The sequence below is a fragment of the Hylobates moloch genome, unplaced genomic scaffold (assembly GCF_009828535.3).
Source record: "Hylobates moloch isolate HMO894 unplaced genomic scaffold, HMol_V3 SCAFFOLD_10, whole genome shotgun sequence".
In the NCBI taxonomy this organism is placed as follows: Eukaryota; Metazoa; Chordata; class Mammalia; order Primates; family Hylobatidae; genus Hylobates; species Hylobates moloch.
This window is the reverse complement of record NW_026652285.1, coordinates 23,019,304-23,046,000: the sequence shown is the minus strand read 5'-3', so window position 1 is coordinate 23,046,000 and position 26,697 is coordinate 23,019,304. Positions and strand designations below refer to the sequence as shown.

Sequence of the window (26,697 nt, the reverse complement as noted above, 5' to 3'; positions counted from 1 at the left end):
TTAAAAAACTGAGTTCCCATGAGCCGTTTTTTCATAAATTACTGTGAGATGTTCCCTTAAAAAGCAAGTGAGACAATATGGGGTACTGGAAACAATGCAGTAAAAGAGAAGAGCTACCGGGGAGCCCAAGATGACAGTTGTGTAGCCAGTCTAGGGAATTTCTTAGAGTGTAGGAAAAGAAAGCGTGCTGGGAATGTTTAGCACCAGAGAAAAACAGTATCTGATGCATTTGAGCATATGGAAAATATTCAGATGTGACAGATTTTGGAGCAGTTGAGGGAAGAGTCTAGAAAGTAGAAAAAAATGTGATGGCCTATATGTAGGGTGAGAAAGAGTCCATAGTCCTATTGTCTGCTTGTCCTGACACTGAGTAGTATCTAAATACTAAATATTCACACTGACTCTTGATTTAAACAAAGACTGTGAGAAAATTACACTGAGTACAGCCAGGCGCAGTGGCATGTACTGTAATTTCAGCTACTACCTTAGAGACTGAGGCTGGAGGATTGCTCGAGGGTGTACTATGATCGCTCCTGTGAATAGCCAGTCCACTCCAGACATAGCGAGACCCCATCTCTAAAAAAAAAAAAAAATTTAAATTCCATCATTGTCTTTCAGTATCCACCTCTCAGTTCTTTCCTGTGTTGCAGATGAAGTGAAACTAAGGGAAATGGAGGAAGGAGGAGGAGAGATGGACATGAAATAATATTGTCACTTTGAATTTTAGTTTCTTTCCTTTCACTTCATAACTTCAAAAGAAGTTTTCAGTAGGGCATGGAAGATTTCCAGGATTAAGCAGTACCAGTTCAACATGAGATTCAGTCATACTCAGTTCTTCAGAGTTCATGGAGTCCTCCAGGTCCCAGACTGTTGCTGAGGATGGTTAATGTCAAATAAATTAAAAATACTGAACAGAAAAAAATAAAAGTGTGTAGATGCTCTATTTTGGACTGAGAGCAGTGAATTGGTAGTGGACATAGGTTTTGGTTAAGTAAATGAAACAGAAGTCAGCATAAAAGAAAGCTCAGAATATTGAGTCAGATGTTAGAAGGTGTCCAAAGCAGAAAGTTTGACCTATTAAGTAATGTGTTTGTTTGCTAAATGTATTCCTTCCGTAATGTTTTTATCTGGTGATTTCTTTCTTAGGAGAAGTTTAGTCATGAGACGGCAATGCACTGGCAGTAGTTTGCTTCTAAATAGCAATTTTATTTCTACTAAGGACAAGATGTTGGGCGGAGGAATTATAAACTTACTTTGTTTTAGGTTTATTTGGCCAAACAAAAATGTTTTTCCTTTTAGATTCTGGCAAAAAAACTGGCCAACTGGAAAAAACATCTGGTGTTGGTTGAGTGAAGGAATGGCATAATCAGTAGAAATTACTTATAGGAAAAATACACATTTAAAAAATCTTCTGCAGCTTCAACTCTGGATTTTTTTTAATGAAAATTGATTCTTAATCTCTCATTAATATTTTCCTACCATCAAAAAATTTGACCTGTATTGGGCTACCTTTGTATGTTAGAAATTTTGCTTAATCTATGAAATTTCTTTTTTAAATTTCTTAATCTATGAAATTTAGATCGTGAGTCATAAACTTTTTCAACAGAGAACCTGTTTTTGTAGTATTTGCTATTTAACAACCACCCTGTAACTTTGTGGCTTAAAACAATTCATTATGCAGCCTGACGGTCCTGTCATCTCCCCAATAGGTCACTCATAAGACTGCAATCATTTGGTGACTTAACTGGGGCTTAAGTGTCTAAGATGGCCTCACTTATACTCTGAGACCTTTTGGTGTTGCTGTCAGCCTGTTCTTGTTCTCCACATGATCTCTCATCATTCAGGAGTTTAGTGTGGACTTCCTTAGATGGCAGCAGGAGTCTGTCAAGAGGGTAAACCTTTATTGTCTCTTAAGTCCCAGCCTGGGAAATCACACAGTGTTATTCCTGCCACATTCTTTTTTTTTTTTTTTCTTTTTCGAGACAGGGTCTTGTTCTGTCTCCCAGGCTGGAGTGCAGTGGCACGACCTTGGCTCACTGTAACCTCTGCCTTCCCTGGCTCAAGCAATCCTCCCGCCTCAGCCTCCTGAGTAGATGAGACTACAGGTGTGCACCACCACGCCCAGATAATTTTTGTTGTTGTTTTTGAGAGAAGGTTTTGCCATGTTGCCTAGGTCTCAAAATCCTGGCCTGAAGCAATCCAGTCTCCTTGGCCTCCCAGATTGTTGGGATTACAGGCGTGAACCACTGCGCCCAGCCCCACCACATTCTTTTGGTCAAATCAAGTCACTATGTCAACCTAGATTCAAGCGGTGGGAAAATAAACCCCATCTGTTGAAGGGAGAAGCAACAAAATTGCATTGCAAAGGGGCATTGCCACAAAGATATGATTCATTGGGACCCAGGTGCAGTGGCTAACACCTTGTAATCCCAGCACTGTGGGAGGTGAGGTGGGCGGATCACTTGAGCCCAGGAGTTCGAGACCAGCCTGGCCAACATGGTGAAACCCTGTCTGTGCTAAAAACACAAAAACTAGTCAAGCATGGTGGCACATACCTGTAATCTCAGCTACTCAGGAGGCTGAGACACGAAAATTGCTTGAACCCAGGAGGTGGAAGTTGCAGTGAGCCGAGATCACGTCACTGCATTCCATCCTGGGCGACCGAGTGGGACTTTGTCTCCAAAAAAAAAAAAAAAAAAAAAATGATTCATTGGGGTTCATTACTTACTTTTTATTGTTATTTTTTTTTTTTTAGATAAAGTCTTGCTCTGTCACCCAGGCTGGAGTACAGTGGCCAGATCACAGCTCATTGCAGCCTTGAACTTCTGGGCTTAAGCAATCCTCTCACCTCATCCTCCCAAGTAGCTGGGACTATTGGCATGTGTCACCATGCCCAGCTAGTTTTTAAAATTTTTTCTAGAGGAGGGGCCTCACCATGTTGCCCAGGCTGGTCTGGAATTCCTGGCAATCCTCCCACCTACCTCGGCCTCCCAAAGTACTGGGATTATAGGTGTAAACCACCTTGTTTGGCCCTTCATTTATCTGTTTGTATAGACATGTAGCTTAATTTATAAACACTCAGATATTTGTAAAGAATGCAAAAAGAGGCTAGGTGTGGTGGCTCACACCTGTAATCTCAGCACTTTGGGAGGCTGAAGCGCGAGGATCACTTGAGGCTAGGAGTTGGAGACCAGCCTGGGCAACATAGGGAGACCCTGTCTCTACAACAAATTTAAAAATAAAAATTTGGCCAAGTGTGGTGGCTCACACCCATAATCCCAGCACTTTGGGAGGCCGAGGTGGGTGGATCACCTGAGGTCGGGAGTTTAAGACCAGCCTGACCAACATGGAGAATCCCTGTCTCTACTAAAAATACAAAAAAAATTAGCTGGGTGTGGTGGCACATGCCCGTAATCCCAGTTACCCGGGAGGCTGAGGCAGGAGATGGGGTCTTGTCATCTTACCCAGGCTGGTCTCGAACTCTTGGGCTCAAGCAGTCCTCGTACCTCAGCCTTCTAAAGTGCTGGGATTACAGGTATAAGCCACTGTGCCTGGCCAAGAAAGCATTTTTTTTTTTTTTTTTTTGAGACGGAGTCTCGCTCTGTTGCCCAGGCTGGAATGCAGTGGGGCAATCTTGGCTCACTGCAAGCTCTGCCTCCCGGGTTCACGCCATTCTCCTGCCTCAGCCTCCTGAGTAGCTAGGACTGCAGGCGCCCGCCACCATGCCTGGCTAGTTTTTTTGTGTGTGTATTTTTAGTAGACATGAGGTTTCACCATGTTAGCCAGGATGGTCTCGATCTCCTGACCTCGTGATCTGCCTGCCTTGGCCTCCCAAAGTGCTAGGATTACAGGTATCAGCCACTATGCCTGGCCAGGGCATTTTTTTTTTTAATGCTCCAAAATCCAAAAGCATTTTTAAAAATTTACTCTTTTTAAATATTAGAGATGGGGGTCTTGCTATCTTGCCCAGGCTGGTCTTGAACTCCTGGGCTCAAGCAGTCCTCGTACCTCAGCCTTCAAAAGTGCTGGGATTTACAGGTATAAGCCACTGTGCCTTGCCAAGAAAGCATTTTTTTTTTTTTTTTCCGAGACAGGGTCTCGCTCTGTCGCTCAGGCTGGAGTGCAGTGGCGCAATCTCGGCTCACTGCAAACTCCGCCTCCCGGGTTCAAGCAGTTCTCCTGCCTCAGCCTCCCGAGTAGCTGGGACTACAGGCGCGTACCACCACACCCAGCTAATTTTTTGTATTTTTAGTAGAGACAGGGTTTCACAGTGTTAGCCAGGATGGTCTCGATCTCCTGACTTAGTGATCTGCCCGCCTCGGCCTCCCAAAGTGCTGGGATTACAGGCATAAGCCACCCCGCCTGACCAAAAGCATTTCTTGTTTTGAGAAGCTTATGGGCTCCAGAGACAGAAGATGAGGAAGTTTTATTTTCCAATCCAGCAAATTCTAGGCTCTCCATATTCTCAGTTCTTTGCAAACTGTGCAGTTCTTTCTTCTGCATATCTCTCATGTTACTTTATCATAGTTACTTTATTCTATTCAGCTAACAGCGAAATGGCCTCCCATAGACTTCACAAACTCCATTCACAACATCAACTTGGCAGCTCAATCTGCTTGGCTTATCAGATTGATCGATGGCTCTTCTCTGATCCTCCAACTCCTTCTTCTAGACCTTCACCTCTCTAGATCTTCCCATGATTTCATTATGGTCTAATTCTTGTAACTCCTGTTCTCTAACACTCAGGTGACTTTGCTGTCCTGACTGAACCTTGCTTAATACAGAAATTTGTACTCAGAAATGCAATGCAATAATAAAAACCTAGAATGTGGCACTGACTTTAGGATCAGGTAGCAGGCAAAGGCTGAACGGGTGGCAAGAAGCCTGTTGGTGGAGGCTGGAACAATGGGGGAAATTGCTACTAGAATCTGGGAAAAATATGACCCACGTCATGTATTAATACATGTAGAATAACTGGCAAAAATACGACCATTGGTAACAACTGGTGTATCTAAGGAGATTTCTTTTTTTTTTTTTTTTTTGAGACGGAGTCTCGCTCTGTCACCCAGGCTGGAGTGCAGTGGTGCAATCTCGGCTCACTGCAAGCTCTGCCTCCCGGGTTCACGCCATTCTCCTGCCTCAGCCTCTCCGAGTAGCTGGGACTACAGGCGCCCGCCACCACGCCCGGCTAATTTTTTTGTATTTTTAGTAGAGACAGGGTTTCACTGTGGTCTCGATCTCCTGACCTCGTGATCCGCCCGCCTCGGCCTCCCAAAGTGCTGGGATTACAAGCGTGAGCCACCGCGCCCGGCCGTATCTAAGGAGATTTCTAGGCATTGTTTTGGGGATGTGAATTGGCCTCTGAACAAGGAGTTCCTGGGGTGGTATATGGGAAGCTGTTATCTGAATAGCTACTGTCTCTGATGCTTAGCCAACAGTGGTTTGGGGCCACTGTTGGTCAACAAGGCCAGCGTTCGGGAAGAAAGCCAGACATAGAGCAAAGGACAAAGTGGATTCGGACAGACATTTCTGAATCTGTCTCTGAGTGTGAAAAGATGATGAAAGTCATCAAAGTGTATTCATCAGTGCCTCACTCTGCTTTCCAAATCTTGTTCCATTTTTGTCCTGCTCCTAACCCAAACCATGTAGAGAAAAGATTTCTGGGAAACACTGTTACTACCCTAACCAAATTGACTCAGTAAAATCTGTCACAGAACCACATCAAATATTGAAAATTTAAAATTGACAACAGTGTGAAATTTGTTTTTAAATTATTTTTATTATAAAATATACATAAGATGTACCATGTAAAGCAATTTCAAGTGTACAGTTCAGTGACATTAAGTACACTCACATTGTTATGAAACCTGTCACCACCATCCACATCTAGAACTTTTTTCATCTTCCCAAACTGAAACTACTCTGTAACCATTAAACAGTAACTCCCCATTCCTTCTCCCCTTTTAGCCCCTGCCAATCACAACTGTCCTTTCTCTTATGAATTTCACTACTGTAGGTACCCTTTATAAGTGGTACTTTTGTGACTGGTTTATTCCACTTAGCATAATGTCTTCAAGGTTCATCCATGTGTCAGAATTTTTTCATTTTTAATACTAAATAATATGTAATAATACATGTTTTTATGTAAATTTTTATATAATAAAACAACATAATTTTAATATTTTATGTTTATACATTTAATACTTTAATGTTTTATCTGAAGAATTTAATTCTGTATGTAATAATTGCTTTTTAATACTAAATATTCCATTTTATGTAAAAGCACATTTTGTTTATTCATTCATCTGTTGGACACCTGAGTGACTTCTGCCTTTTGGCTAGTGTGAACCTGCTTTCAATTATTTCAGATACGTACCAAAATAGGAACTGAACAAATAGGAATAAGAATAGGAATTGCTGGATCATATGAAAATTCTGTTTAATTTTTTAAGGAACCACCATACTGTTTTCTGTAGCAGCCACACCATTTTCCATTCCCATGAGCAATGTCTGAGGTTTCCAATTTCTCCACATTCTCACCAACACTTGTTACTTTCTGGGTTTTTGTTTTTTTTTTCCCCAAGATGGAGTCTCACTCTCGTTGCCCAGGCCGGAGTGCAGTAGTGTGATCTTGGCTCACTGCAACCTCCGCCTCGTGGGTTCAAGCAGTTCTCCTGCTTCAGCCTCCCGTGTGCCACCACACCTGGCTAAGTTTTGTATTTTTAGTAGAGACAGGGTTTCACCATGTTGGCCAGGCTGGTCTTGAACTCCTGACATCATGATCTGCCCGCCTTGGCCTCCCAAAGTGCTGGGATTGCAGGCCCACCTCTGTTGTTTGTTTTAGAGACAGGATCTTGCTGTGTCACCCACGCTCAGGCTGGAGTGAAGTTGCATAATCTCGGCTCACTGCAACTTCCACCTCCTGGACTCAAGCCATTTTCCTGCCTCAGTTTCCCAAGTAGCTGGGACTACAGGTACAAGTGCGTGCCACCATGGTAATTTTTTATATTTTTTTTGTAGAGATGGGGTTGGCCAGGCTGGTTTCAAACTGCTGAGCTCAGGCGATCAGCCCACCTCAGCAGCCTCCCAAAGTGGTGTGGTGGGATTATAGGCATGAGCCACTGCGCCTTGCCAGATTTTTTGTTTTAGAAAATAGCCTTCCTAATGATTGTGAAGTGATATCTTGTGGTTTTGATTTGCATTTTTCTAGTGATTAGTGATGTTTAGCATCTTTTCATGTGCTTATCGGTCCCTTGTATATTTTGTTTGGAGAAATGTCTGAATATTCAAGCCTTTTGCACATTTTTTAGTTGGATTGTTTTTTGTTTGTTTTTCAGTTTGTAGGATTTCTTTACATACTCTGGGTGTTAACTCCTGAGATAGATATTTGCAAGTATTTTCTCCTAATGTGTAGGTTGTCTTTTCATTCTGTTGATAATGTTGTTATTGTTTCTACTGAGAGGTGTTTTTGTTTGTTTGTTTTTTTGAGACAGTCTCACTCTGTTGCCCAGGCTGGAGTGCAATGGTGTGATCTCAGCTCACTGCAACCTCCACCTCCAGGGTTCTAGTGATTCTCCTGCCTTAGCCTCCGAGTAGCTGGGATTACAGGTGTACGCCACCATGCCCGGATAATCTTTGTATTTTTAGAAGAGATAGGGTTTCGTCCACGTTGGCCAGGCTGGTCTCAAACTCCTAACTTCAAGTGATCCACCCACTTCAGCCTCCCAAAGTGCTGGGATTACAGGCGTGAGCCCCTGCTCCTGGCCTCATATGCCATCTTGAGAAGGCTAAGGGATGCCCGGATAGCTAGTAAAACATTATTTCTGGGTGTGTCTGTGAGGGTGTTTGTGAAAGAGGTTAGTATTTAAATCAGTAGACGGAGTAAAGAAAGATCCACCCTCACCAGTGTGGGCCAGCATCATCCAATCAGCTGAGGGCCTGAATAAAACAAAAAGGTGGAGGAAGGGAGAATACTGCCTCTCCTTGTACTGAGACGTTCATTTTCTCTTTTCCTTGGACATCAGAGCTCCTGTTCTGGCCTTTGGATGCTGGTAATACTGCCTCACCTCCACCTGTGGTTCTTAGTTAGGCCTTTGGACTCTGACTGGATTACACTATAAGCTTTCTGTGAGCCAGTTCTTACAATAAATCTCTCTCTCTCTCTATATATATATATAAAAATGCATTATATATATAATGCATTATATATATGCATTTATATATAATGCATTTATATATGCATTATATATATAATGCATATATATATAAATGCATTATATATATAATGCATATATATATATAATGCATATATATGAGAAGAGTTTATATATATGTAATTGTTTCTGTTTCTCTGGAAAACCTGAACTAATACTTTGTTCAAAAGTTGAGGCAGAATAAAAACGTTTCCAGATAAGCAAATACTGAGAGAATTTGTTAGCAGGCTTGCCTTACTAAAGGAAGTCCTTCAAGCTGAAATGATATGGTACCAGATGGTAACTTGAAGAAAAAGAAGAGCAGAAGTTAATTTCAGAGGTAAATATGAACGACAATAAGTAAATGTTTATTATCTTAACTGAATTAAAGGCATTTGCCGGCTAGGCATGGTGACTCACACCTGTAATCGCAACACGTTGGGAGGCTGAGGCAGCTTCGCTTGAGCCCCAGAAGTTGGAGGTTGCAGTGAGCTATGTTTGTGCCACCGCACTCTAGCCTGGGTGACATAGTAGGACACTGTCTCAAGAAATAAAGGGGGTTTTGCATAAGATGATAATTATAAAACTGTTTAAGATACCAGAAGGCAATATAAAAAGAATAGAAGAACAAAAGATATGAGACAGAGAAAACATATAGAATGAGAGGCATGTCTAACAGTGACAGTGAATTGTTGACATAAAGATATATGTATAGATTAATGGAACAGTATTGAGAGTCTAGAAATAATGCCAACATTTATGGTCAAGTGATATTTGATTAAGGTACTAAAGCAATTCAACTGGGCAAAAAATAGTCTTTTTTTTTTGAGACAGAGTTTCGCTCTTGTTGTCTAGGCTGGAATGCAGTGTGGCACGAACTCGGCTCACCTCAGCCTCCTCCTCCCGGGTTCAAGTGATTCTCCTGCCTCAGCCTCCCAAGTAGCTGGGATTACAGACATGCAGCACCACGCCTGGCTAATTTTGTATTTTTAGTAGAGACGGGGTTTCTCCATGTTGATCAGGCTGGTCTCGAACTCCCAACCTCGGTGATCCACCCGCCTTGGCCTCCCAAAGTGCTGGGATTATAGGCATGAGCCATTGCACCCAGCCCCATTTGCTTTAAAGACTATTTCAAATGGGGCTGGGTACGATAGCTCATGCCTGTAATCCCAGCACTTTGGGAGGCCAAGGTGGGAGGAGCTCTTGAGTTTAGGAGTTTAAGACTAGCCTGGGCAACATAGTGAGACCTTGTCTCTACTACAAAATTAAAAAAAAAAATTAGCCAGGCGTGGTGGCACGCACCTGTAGTTCCAGCTTCTCAGGAGGCTGAGGTGGGAGAATTGCTTGAGCCTGGGAGGTCAAGGCTGCAGTAAGAGGTGATTGCACCACTGCACTCCACTCTGGGTGACAGAGTGATACCCTGTCTCAAAACAAACACAAATGTCGGCCGAGCGCAGAGACTCATGCCTGTAATCCTAGCCTCCTGGGAGGCCAAGACAGATTGCTTGAGTTCAGGAGTTCAAGACTATCCTAGGCAACATGGCGAAATCCCATCTCTATAAAATATAGAAAAAATAGCTGAGCGTGGTGACATTTACCTGTAGTCTCAGCCACTTGGGGGGCTGAGATGGGATGATCACTTGAGCCCAAGAAGTTGAGGCTGCAGTGAGCCATGATTGTGCCACTGTACTCCAGCCTCAGTGACAGAGTGAAACCCTGTCTCAAAACAAAACAAATGGTGGTGAAACAATTGTGTATCTACATGCAGACAGATGAAGTTGTGCTCTCACCTCATACCACATACAATAATTAACTCAAAATGGATCTTAGACTTAAGTGTATAAGCTAAAACTATAAAACCTTTTTTTTTTTTTTTTTTTTTGAGACGATGTCTCGCTCTTGACCCCCGGGCTGGAGTGTGGTGGCACAATCTCAGCTCACTGCAACCTCTGCCTCCTGGGTTCAATCGATTCTCCTGCCTCAGCCTCCCAAGTAGCTGGGATTATAGGCGCCTGCCACCACGCCCAGCTAATTTTTGTATTTTTAGTAGAGACAGGGTTTCACCATGTTGCCAGGCTGGTCTCAAACTCCTGACTTCAGGTGATCCGCCCGCCTCGGCCTCCCAAAGTGCTGGGATTGCAGGCGTGAGCCACCGCGCCCGGCCCAGGAGTTCCTGTATATGGCATCAAAAGCATGATACATCAAGAAAAAAATTGCACTTTATCAAAACTAAAAACATTAGTGTGTCAAAAGACACCATTAAGAAGTAGAAAACACAGTCTGGGTGACATGGGAGAAAGTATTTGCAAATCAAATAATCAAATCATTTATATAAAGGGCTATTCAAAATGTATGAAGAAGGCCAGTTGTCATGGCTCATGCCTGCAGTCCCAGCACTTTGGGAGGTTGGTCTCAAATTTAGGGGCTCAAACAGTCCACCCTCCTCAGCCTCCCAAAGTGCTGGGATTACAGGCGTGGCCACAGTGTTTTTAATTAAGAAATTTTAGGCCGGGCGTGGTGGCTCACACCTGTGATCCCAGCACTTTGGGAGGCTGAGGTGGGTGGATCACTTGAGGTCAGGAGTTAGAGATCAGCCTGACCAACATGGTGAAATGCCGCCTCTACTAAAAATAAAAAATTAGCTGGGCATGGTGGCGCATGCTTGTAATCCCAGCTACTTGGGAGACTGAGGCAGGAGAATCACTTGAACCAGGGAGGGGAGATTCTAGTGAGCTGAGATTGTGCCATTGCACTCTAGCCTGGACAACAAGAGCAAAACTCTGTCTCAAAAACAAACAAACAAAACCAAGAAATTTTATGTGGTGAACATCCCTTGAAATAAATGGGCTATAATCTGGATTTCCAAACTTTTGTTTTTTCAACTATTTGTTATTTTATTTGTTGTAGTATAATTCAGTCTGTCTATTGCTGTGCTGATATAATTCATATCTTATTTGCTAAATGGGTAACATTCAATTTATTAAATATTTTTATTGCATTTTTTTTTGCAAGGCAGTCTGGTATAGAGATACATAGTGAAAAAACCACAAAATGCTGCTGGGAATTTACAGTCAAAAAGAGGGGAGGGATTAGAGTACTTCTAGATTCCTAATGTATAAATAACATTCATTGATTCAGTGATTCCTAGGCACTAGTTTAGCTGTGGGTTGCTGACTATATTGTGGTGGCAAAACAGACAAGGTCCCTTTCCTCTCAGAGCTTATAGTCTGGTAACACCAACGTAGGACTGGTATTCTGAGCTTTGGGATGCTTTGAGGTTTCATAGGAGAAGGAACAGTCACATCCAGTTAATGAGACTGAGAAAGACATCATGGAATGGGTAGTAAGTGCGATGGACATTAATCTCTTTGTATTGACAGAGTAGGCAGGTTTCATTGCACAGGTACTCTAAGGAAAATAGCATGAACAAAAAAGCAAGAGCTTGTTTGAGGAGAAACAAATGGTCCTCAGGGGTACTATCTTATTTGTTTTCCCCATTGGTTAGACTTCACTATATATCATTAAACAAAAGATGCCATGAATTATAAACTGCAACTTTATTTTATACACAGATGCTTTTGATTTTTAATTGTGAGATGAATCCTGATTTCACAGATGCTAGAATGTGAAAATACTTGTACCTTTAAAATTTCTGTGGTAAAATACATGTAACGTAATATTTACCATCTTAACTGTTTTTAAATGTACATTACACAGTTCAGTAGTGTTAAGTACCTTCACAGTGTTGTACAAGCAATCTTCAGAACTCTTCGTCTTGAAAAATGAAACATTTTTTTTTTTTTTTTTTTTTTTGAGACAGAGTCTTTCTCTGTCCCCCAGGCTGGAGTGCAGTGGTGCGATCTCAGCTCACCGCAACCTCCACCTCCTGGGTTCACGCCATTCTCCTTCCTCAGCCTCCCGAGTAGCTGGGAATACAGGCGCCCGCCAACACGCCCGGCTAATTTTTTGTGTTTTTAGTAGAGACAGGGTTTCACCGCGTTAGCCAGGATGGTCTCGATCTCCTGACCTCGTGATCCGCCCGCCTCAGCCTCCCAAAGTGCTGGGATTACAGGCTTGAGCCACCGCGCCCGGCTAATGAAACATTTTTAAGATAAAAATAGGCTGGGCGCGGTGGCTCACTCCTGTAACCCCAGCACTTTGGGAGGCCAAGGCGGGCAGATCACGACAAGGTGAAGAGGTCGAGACCATCCTGGCCAATATGATGAAACCCCGTCTCTACTAAAAATACAAAAATTAGCTGGGTGTGGTGGCGCATGTCTGTAATCCCAGCTACTTGGGAAGCTGAGGCACTAGAATCGCTTGAACCTGGGAGGCGGAGATTGCAGTGAGCCAAGATTGTGCCACTGCACTCCAGACTCCGTCTTAAAAAAATAAAAAATAAGTAAAAAAATAAGGTGTAGTAGTCTCCCTTATCCATGGGGAATATGTTCCAAGACCCTAGTGGAAGCCTAAAATTGCATATAGTATAGAACCCTATATATACTATAATTTTTTCTATACTTAAATACCTATGATAAGGTATGATTTATAAATTAGGCACAGAAAGAGATTAACAAAAATAACTAATAAAATAGAACAATTATAACAGTATACTATAATAAAATTGTGTGAATGTCTCTTTTACTAACCTGTTTTCAGACTGTGACTGACCATGGACCGTAGAAAGGAAACCACTGATAAGGGGGGACTTAGTAAGTTTAGTAAGTTTTAGTAAGTTTAGCTGCATATGTTTTAGTAGGTTTAACTGCCTATGTGTTAGTAGGTTTAGCTGCCTATGTGTTAGTAAGTTCAGCTGCATATGTCAGAGACCCAAATTAAAAGTGGCTTAAATATTTACATTTATTTTCTCTCATAAAGTCCAGATGTAGACAGTTTTTACTGGCATGGTATCCCTGCAATCATCTGCAGACCTTTTCTAGTTTTCTGCTTGTCTTTAAAACAGTGGCCTTCAACTTCATGATACAAAATGGAGTTCCAGGCATCCTAATCCTATTCTAAGCAGCAGAATTGAGAAAGGGGGAAAGAAAAAGGACATACCCTCTGTCTTTAAGTACTCTCCTGAAAATGTACATAGCACTTTTTCTTACAACCTACTGGTCAAGACTTGGTTACTGAATCCTGCCTAGCTGCAAGAGAAATAGTCTTCTTTCCACATAGCCAGGTGCTAGCTAAGAATTGGGAATTCTGGATATAATTTATAAAGCTTAAATAATATAGGTCATATCTTTTAATTTCCTGTTTAGTACTTGGTAGATTTAATTTAAGCAGTAGGGATCACTGTTGAACAAGTATTTCTTTCTTTCCTTTTTTTTTTTTTTCCAGACAGAGTTTCACTCTGTTGCCCAGGCTGGAGTGCCATAGCCTGATCTCGGCTCACTGCAACCTCTGCCTCCTGGGTTTAAGCAATTCTCATGCCTCAGCCTCCCAAATAGTTGGGACTACAGGTACACGCTACCACACCCGGTTGATTTTTGTATTTTTTAGTAGAGACGGGGTTTCACCATGTTGGCCAGTCTGGTAAACTCCTGAGCTCAAGTGATCTGCCTGCCTCAGCCTCCGAAAGTGCCAGGATTACAGGTATGAGCCACTGTGCGTGGCCATTTCTTTCCTATTTTTTTTTAATGTATTTATTTTTTCAGACATGGGGTCTCGCGATCTTGCCCAGGCCAGATTGAACTCCTGGGATCAAGCGATACTCCCCTTCAGCCTACCAAGTAGCTTGGACTACCAGCACACACCACTACGCCTGGCTCTTTCCTAGTTTCTTTGTTCAACCTGTCGGCCCTTTTCCACCCAACCTCTAGTTTTAGAGCCTCCTGAAGTGGTTTCTTGGGTCCTGTTTATTTACTAAGCATTTAAATTAAATGTATTATGTTAGTAAACAGATCCCTCAAATGTGTCAAACTGAGATTTAGAAACTGATAGAAAAGGCAAAAAGTAATAGCGTGCACGCGTGCACACACACACAAGCTGCTTAATATTCACGAACTCTATTAGATGATATAATTCTAAATTGGTACAAGTGTCTTCAAAGTTGTTTCCTCAGCTATGTAAGTTATAGAGAAACAATTATAATTTTATACAAACCAACAGTATATTATTGTATATAAACCAAGTTGCTTAGCTTTTTAAAAACCAATATATTTAAGAACATTCTACCCCTAGAAGTCATGGCTATCGCAGTGTCTGCCTGCATGTTTAGGTGATATTGTCCTTTGAAACAAGAAGAAGAGAAGAATCTACTTGCTCCCATGTTTTTCTGCTGATTACTTCCGTGTAATTGTTTATAGATTACAGAAATATATCATGATACGTCCTGTGTTAATGTAAAACCAGATTACCTAAGAATGTTAAACATTTGAATAGTTATTTCCTCTACAATTGTTATATTGAAAATCCTTCACAAGATTGTTGTAATTTGTTATAGCCTTGATCTAAATTGTTTTGACTCCTTTTATATTTTTGAATGAGAAACCTAGGGTTTGGATTAAACTGAAATATAAAATAGTAAAATATCTAAAACACTTTTCTATTGCTTTTATGAAATATTTGTTTTATAAACAATAGCATGAACAGGAGCAGAAACCATTTGGGTTTCCTAGAAAACATCTAGTGTTATTGTGTCTACTTTTAGGATTTTGATTTTTTTTTTTTTTTTTTTTTTTTTTTTTTTTTTTTTTTTTTTTTTTTGGTGAGACGGAGTTTCTTGTTGCCCAAGCTGGAGTGCAATGGCGTGATCTCAGCTCACTGCAACCTCCCCCTCCCGGGTTCGAACAATTCTTCTGCCTCAGCCTCCTGAGTAGCTGGGAATACAGGTGCACACTACCACGCCCTGCTAATTTTTTGTATTTTTAGTAGAGATGGGGTTTCACCGTGTTAGCCCGGCTGGTCTCAAACTCCTGACCTCAGGTGATCCACCCACCTCGGCCTCCCAAAGTGCTGGGATTACAGGCGTGAGCCACTATGCTTGGCTTTAGGATTATTTTCTAATGTCTATTGCTGTGTCACTTCAAGTGATAATATTCTGGTTATGTGTTATTTTTTCCTGAGATCCTGAATCTACTTCATCTGACCTATTGGTTCTTAAACTTTAGGGTACATCAGTATCACATAGAGGTCTTGTTAAAATAGAGATTGCCCCACCATTTTCTCTCCTGCCCACCTACCCCTAATCTTTGATTCTACAGGTCTAGGGAAAATCCCGAGAATTTTCAATTCTTGTAAGTTCCGGGTTGATGCTGATACTCATGCTCAGGGGACCATCCCTTCTTAACCACTAATCTGGTTCTTTCTTACAAACCTGGAGTTAGGAGACTTATGTGCAGAAGAAAGGGGAGGGAAATATAAATCTGGACAGATGTCTTACACATAATGGCATTTCCCAAATGGTTCCAGGTTGCTGTTTCTTTTTCCCTTCACTTTAATGCTCCTACAGAGGCAGCGCATTCTCAGTTTAGCAAGGGAGGAAATTAGCTGCTATGATTTTTTTTGTTGTTTTTTTGTTTTTGTTTTTGTTTTTGTTTTCGAGAAGGAGTCTAGCTGTGTCGCCCAGGCTGGAGTGCCATGGCGCGATCTCAGCTCACTGCAACCTCTGCCTCCCAGGTTCAAGCGATTCTCCTGCCTTTGCCTCCCAAGTAGCTGGGATTATAGGCATGCTGATTATAGGAAAGCTGAAGCTGGATCCCTTCCTTACACCTTATACAAAAATTAATTCAAGATGGATTAAAGACTTAAATGTTAGACCTAAAACCATAAAAACCCTAGAAGAAAACCTAGGCAATACCATTCAGGACATAGGCATGGGCAAGGACTGCATGACTAAAACACCAAAAGCAATGGCAACAAAAGCCAAAATTGACCAAAGGGATCTAATTAAACTAAAGAGCTTCTGCACAGCAAAAGAAACTGCCATCAGAGTAAACAGGCAACTTACAGAATGGGAGAAAATTTTTACAATCTACCCATCTGAAAAAGGGCTAATATCCAGACTCTACAAAGAACTTAAACAAATTTACAAGAAAAAATCAAACAAGCCCCATCTATTAAATAGGGAATCCTTTCCCTGTTTCTTGATTTTGTCAGGTTTGACAATTACATTTTTTAGAAAAAAAAAAATCAAAAAGTGGGCAAAGGATATGAACAGACACTTCTCAAAAGAAGACATTTATGCAACCAACAGACACATGAAAAAATGCTCATCATCACTGGCCATCAGAGAAATGCAGATCAAAACCATAATGAGATATCATCTCACACCAGTTAGAATGGCGATCATTAAAAAGTCAGGAAACAACAGGTGCTGGAAAGGATGTGGAGAAATAGAAACACTTTTACACTGTTGGTGGGACTGTAAACTAGTTCAACCATTGTGGAAGACAGTGTGGCGATTCTTCAAGGATCTAGAACTGACCCAGCTATCCCATTACTGGGTATATACCCAAAGGATTATAAATCATGCTGCTATAAAGACACATGCACATGTATGTTTATTGCAGCACTATTCACAATAGCAAGGACTTGGAACCAACCCAGATGTCCATCAATGATAGACTGGATTAAGAAAATGTGGCACATATACACCATGGAATACTATGCAGCCATAAAAAAGGATGAGTTCATGTCCTTTGTAGGGACGTGGATGAAGCTGGAAACCATAATTCTGAGCAAACTTGCAAGGACAGAAACACCAAACACCACATGTTTTCACTCATAGATGGGAATTGAACAATGAGAACACTTGGACACAGGGTGGGGAACATCACACACCGGGGCCTGTCATGGGGTGTAGGGAATGGGGAGAGATAGCATTAGGAGATATACCTAATGTAAATGACGAGTTAATGGGTGCAGCACACCAACATGGCACATGTATACATATGTAACAAACCTGCACGTTGTGCACATGTACCCTAGAACTTAAAGTATAATTAAAAAAAAAGTAATTGTCAGTCATTAGCATTTCTAGTAGTCTGTTTGTTGCACTGAAACCTGCTAAATGATTCAACTTTTTGTTACTAAGTATTGTTTTTTTTTTTTTTTTTAACAATTTTTGTTCCAGTTCTTTTCATTTCACTGTCCCTGTTAATCTTAGAGACCTGCGTCATCTTTTACTTGGACCATAATTTTAATGGATTCCTAACTTTATTTCCTTGCTACTAGTCCAGAGTTTGGTGTCTTTAGGATTCTCTTCCCTATGGTAGTGTTTCACATTTCTAAGCTGTATACAGGTTTCCTTCATGGTGTAGCCCCACCATCCATTTAACCATTTATTATTATTATTATTATTATTATTATTATTATTATTTTGAGACAGGATCTCACTCTGTCACCTAGTCTGGAGTGCAGTGGTGTAAACATGCTCCACTGCATCCTTGACTTCCTGGGCTCAAGTGATCCTCCCACCTCAGCAACCGCCCCCACCCAAAAGAGCTGTGACTACAGGTGTACACCATCACATCTGATTGATTTATTATTTACAAATCTTTTTACATCTTTTTTCAGGATGAGATCTCACTATATTGCCCAGGCTGGTCTTGAACTCCTGAGCTCAAGCCATCCTCCCACCTTGGCCTCCCAAAGTACTGGGCTTACAGGCATGAGCTACCACTCCCAGCCAATGCCTGGTTAATTTTTGTGTTTTTGTAGAGACAGGATTTCGCCATGTTGCCCAGAGGTAGGTTTATTGATTTCCTACCATGTAGCAGGCTCTGTGCACAACCCTAAAATTATGGCAGACATAACAGGCATGCTCCCTGCCCTCACAGGGCTTTCCATTTATCTGGAACGTAGGTTATTGTAATCATTAGAAAATATTTAGGCCAGGCATGGTAGCTCACACCTGTAATCCTAGCACTTTGGGACACTGAGTTGGGAGGATCTGTTGAGTTCAGGAGTTTGAGACCAGCCTGGCCAAGATGGTGAAACCCTGTCTCTACTAAAAATACAAAAATCAGCCAGGTGTGGTGGCAGGCGCCTGTAATCCCAGCTACTCAGGAGGCTGAGGCAGGAGAATTGCTTGAACCCGGGAGGTGGAGGTTGCAGTGAGCTGAGACTGTGCTACTGCACTCCAGCTTGGGCAACAGAGCAAAACTCCGTCAAAAAAAATTATTAAAATTATTCTTTAAATGAAATTGAGGGGCAGTGCATTTTATCTGTGACTTCCCTACCATTTCTGCTTTCTCTTCATTACTTCTACTTTGAATCTCCATGAGATACCAGGATCTTCGTGTATGACTCCATTATTTTGTACATACTGTTATCTTTTTTCCCAGCTAATTTTTGGCCTTCTTTTAAGCTCAATTTAGATACACCTCCAGGTAGAATTAGCTGTGCCATTCTTTGTTCTCTCTTACATCTCTTGTCATCTGTCTCTAGTAATTAGTAAATTATTTGCTTTCTTCTGTTTTCTTCATTGTAGTGCAAGAACTCCTTAAGGATAGAGATAGTGTCTTTTCTTTTTATCCCATTGTCTAGAAAAGTGCCTGATAGGGTATTCAGTAATGTTTATTGCATGACCTTAAGAGGAATTTCTGCAATACTTAATAGCAGCGACGGAACATATTTCTCTCAGCTTCGGTCACATGTGTATGTGCCATTTTTACTGGGCTTTTGATTGTGTATGGTATTTGATTTTTTTATATAGCTTACTGGACAAGCTTATAGTTATGATCTCCTTTGTGGCAAAAATGGTGGCTCCCATTAAAAGTATCCGTTGTGAATAATTTGATTAATTTGTTAAATGATCACTTGAGTGCATCAAGAATGCTATGGTGGTAGTTACGAAGCACTGTTGGTTTTCTGCACAATATATAAACATGAAAGAGAATATTTTCCTTTTTTAATTTTTATTTTTATTGAGATTTTTATTGAGATGTGTCGCCCCCGCTGGGGTGTAGGGGCCCCATCTCGGCTCACTGCAAGCTCTGCAGCCTGGGGTTCAAGTGATTCTCATGCCTCAGTCTTCTGAGTAGCTGGTACTACAGGCATGTGCCACCACACCCGGGTACTTTTTTTGTATTTTTAGTAGAGATGGGGTTTCGCCATGTTATCCAGGCTGGTCTTGAACTCCTCACCTCAGGTGATCCACCCACCTCAGCCTGCCAAAGTGCTGGGATTACAAGTGTGAGCCACTGTGCCCAGCTAAAAGTGAATATTTTCTATTCCAAATTTCCGAACATCTTCTTGAACAAGTAAATGTGAGCCAAGTTTGGGGAGTCACCTTCTCTTAATGGCATATTAAAATAGTCACTCCATAGTGATGTGAGCTGAGCAGTGAACTTTTTTTTTTTTTTTTTTTGGAGAGGGGTTCTCACTCTCGCTGAGGCTGGAGTGCAGTGGTGTAATCTTAGCTCTCTGCAACCTCCACTTCCCTGACTCAGGTAATACTCCCACCTCAGCCTCCCACGTAGCTAGGACCACAGACGCACACCACCACGCCTGGTTATTTTTTTGTGTTTTTTGGTAGAGACAGAATTTTGCCATGTTGGCCAGGTACGGTGGCTCATGCCTGGAATCCCAGCACTTTGGGAGGCCAAGGTGGGTGGATCACGAGGTCAGGAGTTCAAGACCAGCCTGACCAAGTTGGTGAAACTCCATCTCTACTAAAAATACAAAAATTAGCTGGGCACCGTGGCAGGGACCTGTATTCCCAGCTACTCGGGAGGCTGAGGCAGGAGAATTGCTTGAACCTGGGCGGCAGAGGTTGCAGTGAGCCGAGATCGCACCACTGCACTCCAGCCTGGGTGACAGAGTGAGATTCCGTCTCAAAAAACAAACAAACAAAAATTAGCTGGGCATGGTGGCATGCACCTGTAACCTCAGCTACCTAGGAGACTGAGGCGGGAGAATCGCTTGAACCTGGGAAGTAGAGGTTGCAGTGAGCTGAGATCATGCCACTGCACTCCAGACTGGGCAGCAGAGCAAGACTCTGTCCCAAAAAAAAAAAAGGAGTTTCGCCATGTTGCCTGGGCTGGTCTTGAACTCCTGAGCTCAAGCGATCCGCTTGCCTCAGCCTCTGAAAGTGCTGGAATTATAGGTGTGAGTTGCTACACCCGGCCTCTGAGCAGTAGACCTTTGGTAACTAAGCTTCCTATCTGTAAAGTGAAGATAATAGGAATGGTATGAAGATTAAAACCATTAATATGTGAAAACACCTGAAACAGTATCTGGCACGTAATGTATCCTTCTGACTGCTATTAGTTCTTTTTCTGTGGAGACAGGGAATGAATTAAATGCCTCAAAGATCTTTTTCATCTTAAAGAGTTTCCAAAATTAGGACTTTGGTTTATGATACCCACTATATTTTTTTACCTCTTTCCTGAGAGAATTGCCTCTAAACTATTGAGTTGAACATTCTGTAATAAAATGTTAAGTAACACTTGACACTATGATTTTGTTTTTGCAGATGTTCTCAAATAGTGATGAAGCTGTAATCAATAAAAAACTTCCCAAAGAACTCCTGTTACGGTAAGTCTGAATGCTAATTTTATGGTGTTTTTTTGTGTGTATGTCGTATTTGCCTGTTTAAAATTTTTTAACTTTTTGCTAATTTTCATATATGTATAGTATCTGTATCTGAATTTTTAAATTTGATTGCTTTGAACAATCTTACTCTACATTTTTTAGATGTCAGTCAAGATAGTTCAAAATTTAGTACCAATTTTTTCCGTTACAACTTGTACTTACGATACAATTTTATATACATATTTTCCCTTTTCTTTATTGTATATACAGTAATGTAGGTTTTTTTGTTTGGTTTTGAGACAGGGTCTTGCTCTGTCGCCCAAGCTGGAGTGCAGTGGCGCAATCACGGCTTACTGCAGCCTCGACCTCCCAGGCTCAAGCAATCCTCCCACCTCAGCCTCCTGAGTAGCTGGGACTACAGGCACATGTCACTATGTCTCGCTCTGTCACCCAGGCTGGAGTGCAGTGGCGCAATCTCAGCTCACTGCAAGCTCTGCCTCCTGGGTTCACGCCATTCTCCTGCCTCAGCCTCCCGAGTAGCTGGGACTACAGGTGCCCGCCACCACACCTGGCTAATTTTTTTGTATTTTTTAGTAGATACGGGGTTTCACCATGTTAGCCAGGATGGTCTCGATCACCTGACCTCGTGATCTACCTACCTCGGCCTCCCAAAGTGCTAGGATTACAGGCGTGAGCCACCGTGCCCAGCCCCAAGTTTTGTTTGTTTGTTTGTTTTTCAATTTTCTGTAGAGAGAGGTGGTCTCACTGTGTTGCCCAGAATAGTCTTGAACTGCTGAGCTCAAGCAGTCCTCCCACATCGGCCTCTCAGGGTGCTGGGATTACAGACTTGAGCCACTGTACCTGGCCTACAGTAGCTCACTTAAGGTTTACTAAGATTTAGGAAAATTACTTGAGTCTGGTAACTGGCCCTACTTGTGTTATGGTCTACATTTTTATTTTTTATTACTTCTAGAGTTTTTTGTTTTCACCATGAAACTCAAAATTCCATACCATGGCCTACAAAACCCCTCATGATCAGACAGGGGTATAACATAAATACATAAACTGGTTTCTGTTTTTAAATAATTAGTCTGACTACCATGCAAAGACCAAATTGCGGGATAGGAGTGGGGAGCAATAGGAAGGCTATTAAATAAATCCATCCAAGAGATGAGGGTACTGTAGATAACATTTCCTGAAATTCTTTAGACTGCAGCATTGCCTACTTACTCGTGCTCTTTCTAGCTTTTGTCATCATTTCTGACCTGACTGTAGTACATGCTGATGAGCTATAAGGTGTGTAGTTACCATACAGATGACATTACAAGTGAAGTTGGATGAAGAGAAACTTCTAAATCAACCAGACTTGGCTATCACAAACAAGTCATAAATCTCAGTGGTTTTTTTCTCCAAGGCTGAGGTCAGGTGCACAAGATACCAAGCCACGTCACCTAAGTGATCTTTGATACAGCTTACATTTCTACTTATATTCCATTGCCTGAAGCGAGTCACATGTCCACGCCTAATAGTGATGGAGTGAGGAAGTATATGGGAGAAGGAGTATATGAACATACGTAAACAGTCCTGTAGGTACCATATATATACACAGTCACTTATGAACCTTCTCTCCTTAATTCGGCCTGCACTCTTCAGTCTTCAACATTGACTACAGTGTAGAGTTATGTAATTGTTTTCCAGCATGACCTCTGCCTCTCATCTGAAAGAAGATATGTGACTGTTTTCTCAAGTTGGGACACTGGAGATATTTTATCTATAGCAACATTTTTATCATTGAGAGCTTGATTTGAATTTATATGTGTTATATTGGAATAACTCTTATATACATTATAGGCTAAATTGGTTCCTTTCTAAGCTAATCAGGGAATCTAGCTACCATTTATTATATGATTTCTATGGGAAAATGAACTTGAATTCCAAACAACCAATTCTGAACTTAATGTTGGAAACAAGTCCTTCCTAAATTGGAGGCCAAATGAAATATCCTGGAAAGGAAGGAAACAGATTTGACACCGCAAAACACTTATGAATGTATTTAAGTATACAAAACATTGGTTTATGTATGTAAAGTAGTTGCTTGAAATTTTGAAATTTTGTTTAAGCCCCATGATGAAACCTTGCCATGTTACAAAAAAAAAAAAAAAGCAAAACTTTGTTTAAACAATTAAAGCCAAATAGCACAGAGGCATCTTTGACATTATACTAGATAGAAAACAATTGGTCAGCACAAATTTTAATAAATTCACTTTGGGGCATTTGTAATTTTAAAAAATTCGTTGAGTTTAATGTATCTTTAAAAGTTTAAGTAATGGTTCAAAATTACTTTCAAATATGTGGTTTTTATGACTGGAACAGTAGATGCCTCTAGGAAGGATAACTGGGTAGTAGGAAGATAAGAAAAACTGACTTTTCATTAGGCTTTTCTGTATCTTTTTTTTAAGATGTTCTTAAGTTTTCATTTTGAAATAGTGTCATACTTAAACAAAAAGTTCTAAAAATAGGACAGAATTTATACTCCAGCTTTCTCAATTAATATTAACATCTTACATCTCAATAATATCAGTTATCAAAATCAGGAAATTAGCACTGAAACAGGACTGTTGGGCACAGTGGCTCATGCCTATAATCCTAGCATTTTAGGAGGCCAAGGCGGGCGGATCACTTGAGGTCTGGAATTGGAGACCAGCTTGGCCAACATGGTGAAACCTCGTCTCTACTAAAAATACAGAAATTAGTCGGGCGCGGTGGCTCACGCCTGTGATCCCAGCACTTTGGGAGGCCGAGGCAGGCAGATCACACGAGGTCAGGAATTCAAGACCAGCCTGGCCAACATGGTGAAACCCCGTCTGTACTAAAAATACAAAAATTAGCCAGGCATGGTGGCACGTGCCTGTAATCCCAGGCACTCGGGAGGCTGAGGCAGGAGAATCGCTTGAACCCGGGAGGCAGAGGTTGCAGTGAACCAAGATGGCGCCACCGCACTCCAGCCTCACAACAGAGTGAGACTCCATCTAAAACAAACAAACATACAAAAACCCCAGGAATTAGCTGGGCATGGTGGCAGCAGGCACTCATAATCCCAGCTACTTGGGAGGCTGAAGCAGGAGAATCGCTTGAACCCCGGGAGGCAGAGGTTGCAGTGAGCGCCATTGTGCTTCAGCCTGGGTGACAAAGTGAGACTGCATTTCAAAAAAAAAAGCCGGTCACGGTGGCTCATGCCTGTAATCCCAGCACTTTGGGAGGATGAGACGGGCAGATCACGAGGTCAGGAGATCAAAACCATCCTGGCCAACATGAAACCCTGTCTCTACTAAAATGCAAAAAAAAATTAGCCAGGCGTGGTGGTGTGTGCCTGTAGTCCCAGCTACTCGGGAGGCTGAGACGGGAATCGAACCCTGCAGGTGGAGGTTGCAGTGAGCCGAGATCGCGTGCCATTGCACTCCAGTCCGGTGACAGAGCAGCACTCAAAAAAAAAAAAAGTTCTGTGAACTAATCTACAAACCTTACTCAAATTCTTCAACTGTACGGTAGTATTCTTTTTTTGGCCCAGGATTCAGTCCAGGATTACACGTTACATTAAATTGTTATGCCTCCTTGCTCTTCTAAGAACAGGATTTTATCCACGGCTTCAACAGGGAAGCAGGAAATACAGCAGGATTTCCTGCTGAATACAGAAAAGTCTCCTGCTGTCACTCAAGCTGGACTGCAGTGGTGCAAACACAGCTCACTACAGCCTTGACTTCTCAGCCTGAAGTGATCCTCCCATCTCAGCCTCTTAAGTAGCTGGGACTACAGGTACATGCCACCACACCTGCCTAATTTTTAAATTTTCATAGAGATGGGGTATTGTTATATTACCCGGGCTACTCTTAAACTATGGCCTGGCTAATTTTCTTATTTTTTTTATACAGATGGGGCAGATGGGGTCTCACTGTGTTGCCTAGGCTGGTCTTTTTTTTTTTTTTTTTGAGACAGGGTCTCACTATCTCCCAGGTTGGAGTGCAGTGGCATGATCTCGGCTCACTGTAACCTCCGCCTCCCAGGTTCAAGCGATTCTCCTGCCTCGTCATCCTGAGTAGCTGGGGCTACAGGTGTGCACCGCCACACTTGGCTAGTTTTTGTATTTTTTGGTAGTGACAGGGATTCACCATGTTGGCCAGGCTGGGCTCAAACTCCTGACCTCGAGTGATCTGTCCACCTCAGCCTCCCAAAGTACTGGAATTACAGGCATGAGCTGTTGTACCCAGCGTTGATAATTTTAAAGAATATTGGTCAGTTTTAAAATAGAGTATCCTCGATTTGGCTTTGTCTGATGTTTACTCTTGTTTTCTCATAATTAAATTCAAGTTATGCAGTTTGACAAGTATACTGTAGAAATGGTGGTATATCCTCGTCCATGCATCAACGAGAGGTACATGATGTCAATTATGCTTGTTACTGGTGATATTAATTTTGGTCAGTTACTTAAGGTGGTGTCTTTTAGCTCATCCACTGCAGAATTATGTTCTTCTTTGTAATTAATAAATTTATTGTGGCTAGAGCTACATTGAGACTACATTATACATTGTTACTTTTTTTGTTTATTATTTTTAACATCCATGATGTTATATGAAGGTTAGCATTGTGGAGTTTGCTACTATGGTGGTTTCTGTCTGCCCAATTCTTTCTACTTTCTTTTTCTTTTTGTTTTTTTGAGATGGTGTCTCACACTGTCGTCCAGGCTGGAGTGCAATGGTGCAGCCTTGGCTCACTGCAACCTTTGCCTCCCAGGTTCAAGTGATTCTCCTGCCTCAGCCTCCTGAGTAGCTGGGATTACAGGCGTGCGCCACCACACTGGGCTAATTTTTGTATTTTTAGTAGAGATGGGGTTTCACCATGTTGGCCAGGCTTGTCTCAAACTCCTCACCTCGTGATTTACCCACATTGGCCCCCCAAACTGCTGGGATTACAGGTGTGAGCCACCGCCCCGACCTTCTACTTTCATTAATTGTAACTCTGCTGTAAGGTAGAGCTTTCCTGTCTGTTCTATTTATAGTTATGTATAGTATAGACTCATGGATATTTGTTTTAGTCTGTGAGTTATATTGTTACCCTCACTGCTTATTTTGTTGCTCAGCTTTTCGTGTCTTTTAAATTTGTTGGTGTCTTTTGAGTTTCTGTGTATTAGCTATTTTTAAAAGTGCAGTTTAACAAATATACAACATTTGGTTTGTTTAGATTTTAAGTTACATATTATATCATTTAATCAAACATATATTAACCTACAAAAACAATTGTGTTGTTAGGACCATATTATTTCCATGTATTTGCAGTGCTTACAGCCAAGTTACCAATAATTTAAGCAAGTGTTCTTGGTTCCTCTATTTTATTCTAGTCCCCCTCCCCTCCCCTCCCCTCCCCCCTCTGACAGGCTCTCACTCTGTTTCCTAGGCTGGAATACGGTGGGATGATAATGGCAGTCCCAAACTCCTGGGCCTAAACGATTGATCCTCTTCCTCAGCTCCTGAGTAGCTGGGACTACACGCATGTTTTTTTCTTTTGTAGAGATGGGGTCTCACTTTGTTGCCCAGGCTGGTTTTGTACTTCTGGCCTCAAGCAATCCTTTCCCCTTAGCCTCACGAAGTATTAGGATTACAGGCATGAGCCACTGTGCCCAGCCTGTTTCCCCTTTTATACTGATTCTCTTCCTTCCCTATTGAAACAAAGTTTGTGATTAATGGTTTAACAAGCTGGAATCCACTGTTTGCATAATGTGAAATTCAGTTAGCAAGATTGACAGTACTCCCTCTTAGAGCAAAACCATATGTACTTATTTACTTAGCTGTACCACTTGAAAAAGGAACATCTACGTTTCTAAGACAAAGACTGTGTTTTCCAAGAGCTACTGTGAAGTGAGTTGTTTCTCAAAGATTCCTTCTTTTTTTTTTTTTTTGAGACGGAGTCTCACTCTGTTGCCCAGTCTGGAGTGCAGTGGTGTGATCTCGGCTCCCTGCAACCTCCGCCT

The 26,697-nt window shown here is 41.7% G+C and overlaps 1 protein-coding gene across 4 annotated transcripts in view; it reads left to right on the top strand.

Annotated features, from left to right (window-relative positions):
• Positions 1 to 26,697, top strand: part of FBXL20 (F-box and leucine rich repeat protein 20) — a 136,264-nt gene that overhangs the window by 36,066 nt on the left and 73,501 nt on the right. For all 4 annotated transcript variants that reach the window (XM_032163457.2, XM_032163455.2, XM_032163459.2 and 1 more), the window contains exon 2: positions 20,617 to 20,678. In XM_032163457.2, coding sequence (XP_032019348.1) covers positions 20,617 to 20,678 — 62 coding nt within the window. The remainder of the gene's footprint in view (positions 1 to 20,616; positions 20,679 to 26,697) is intronic.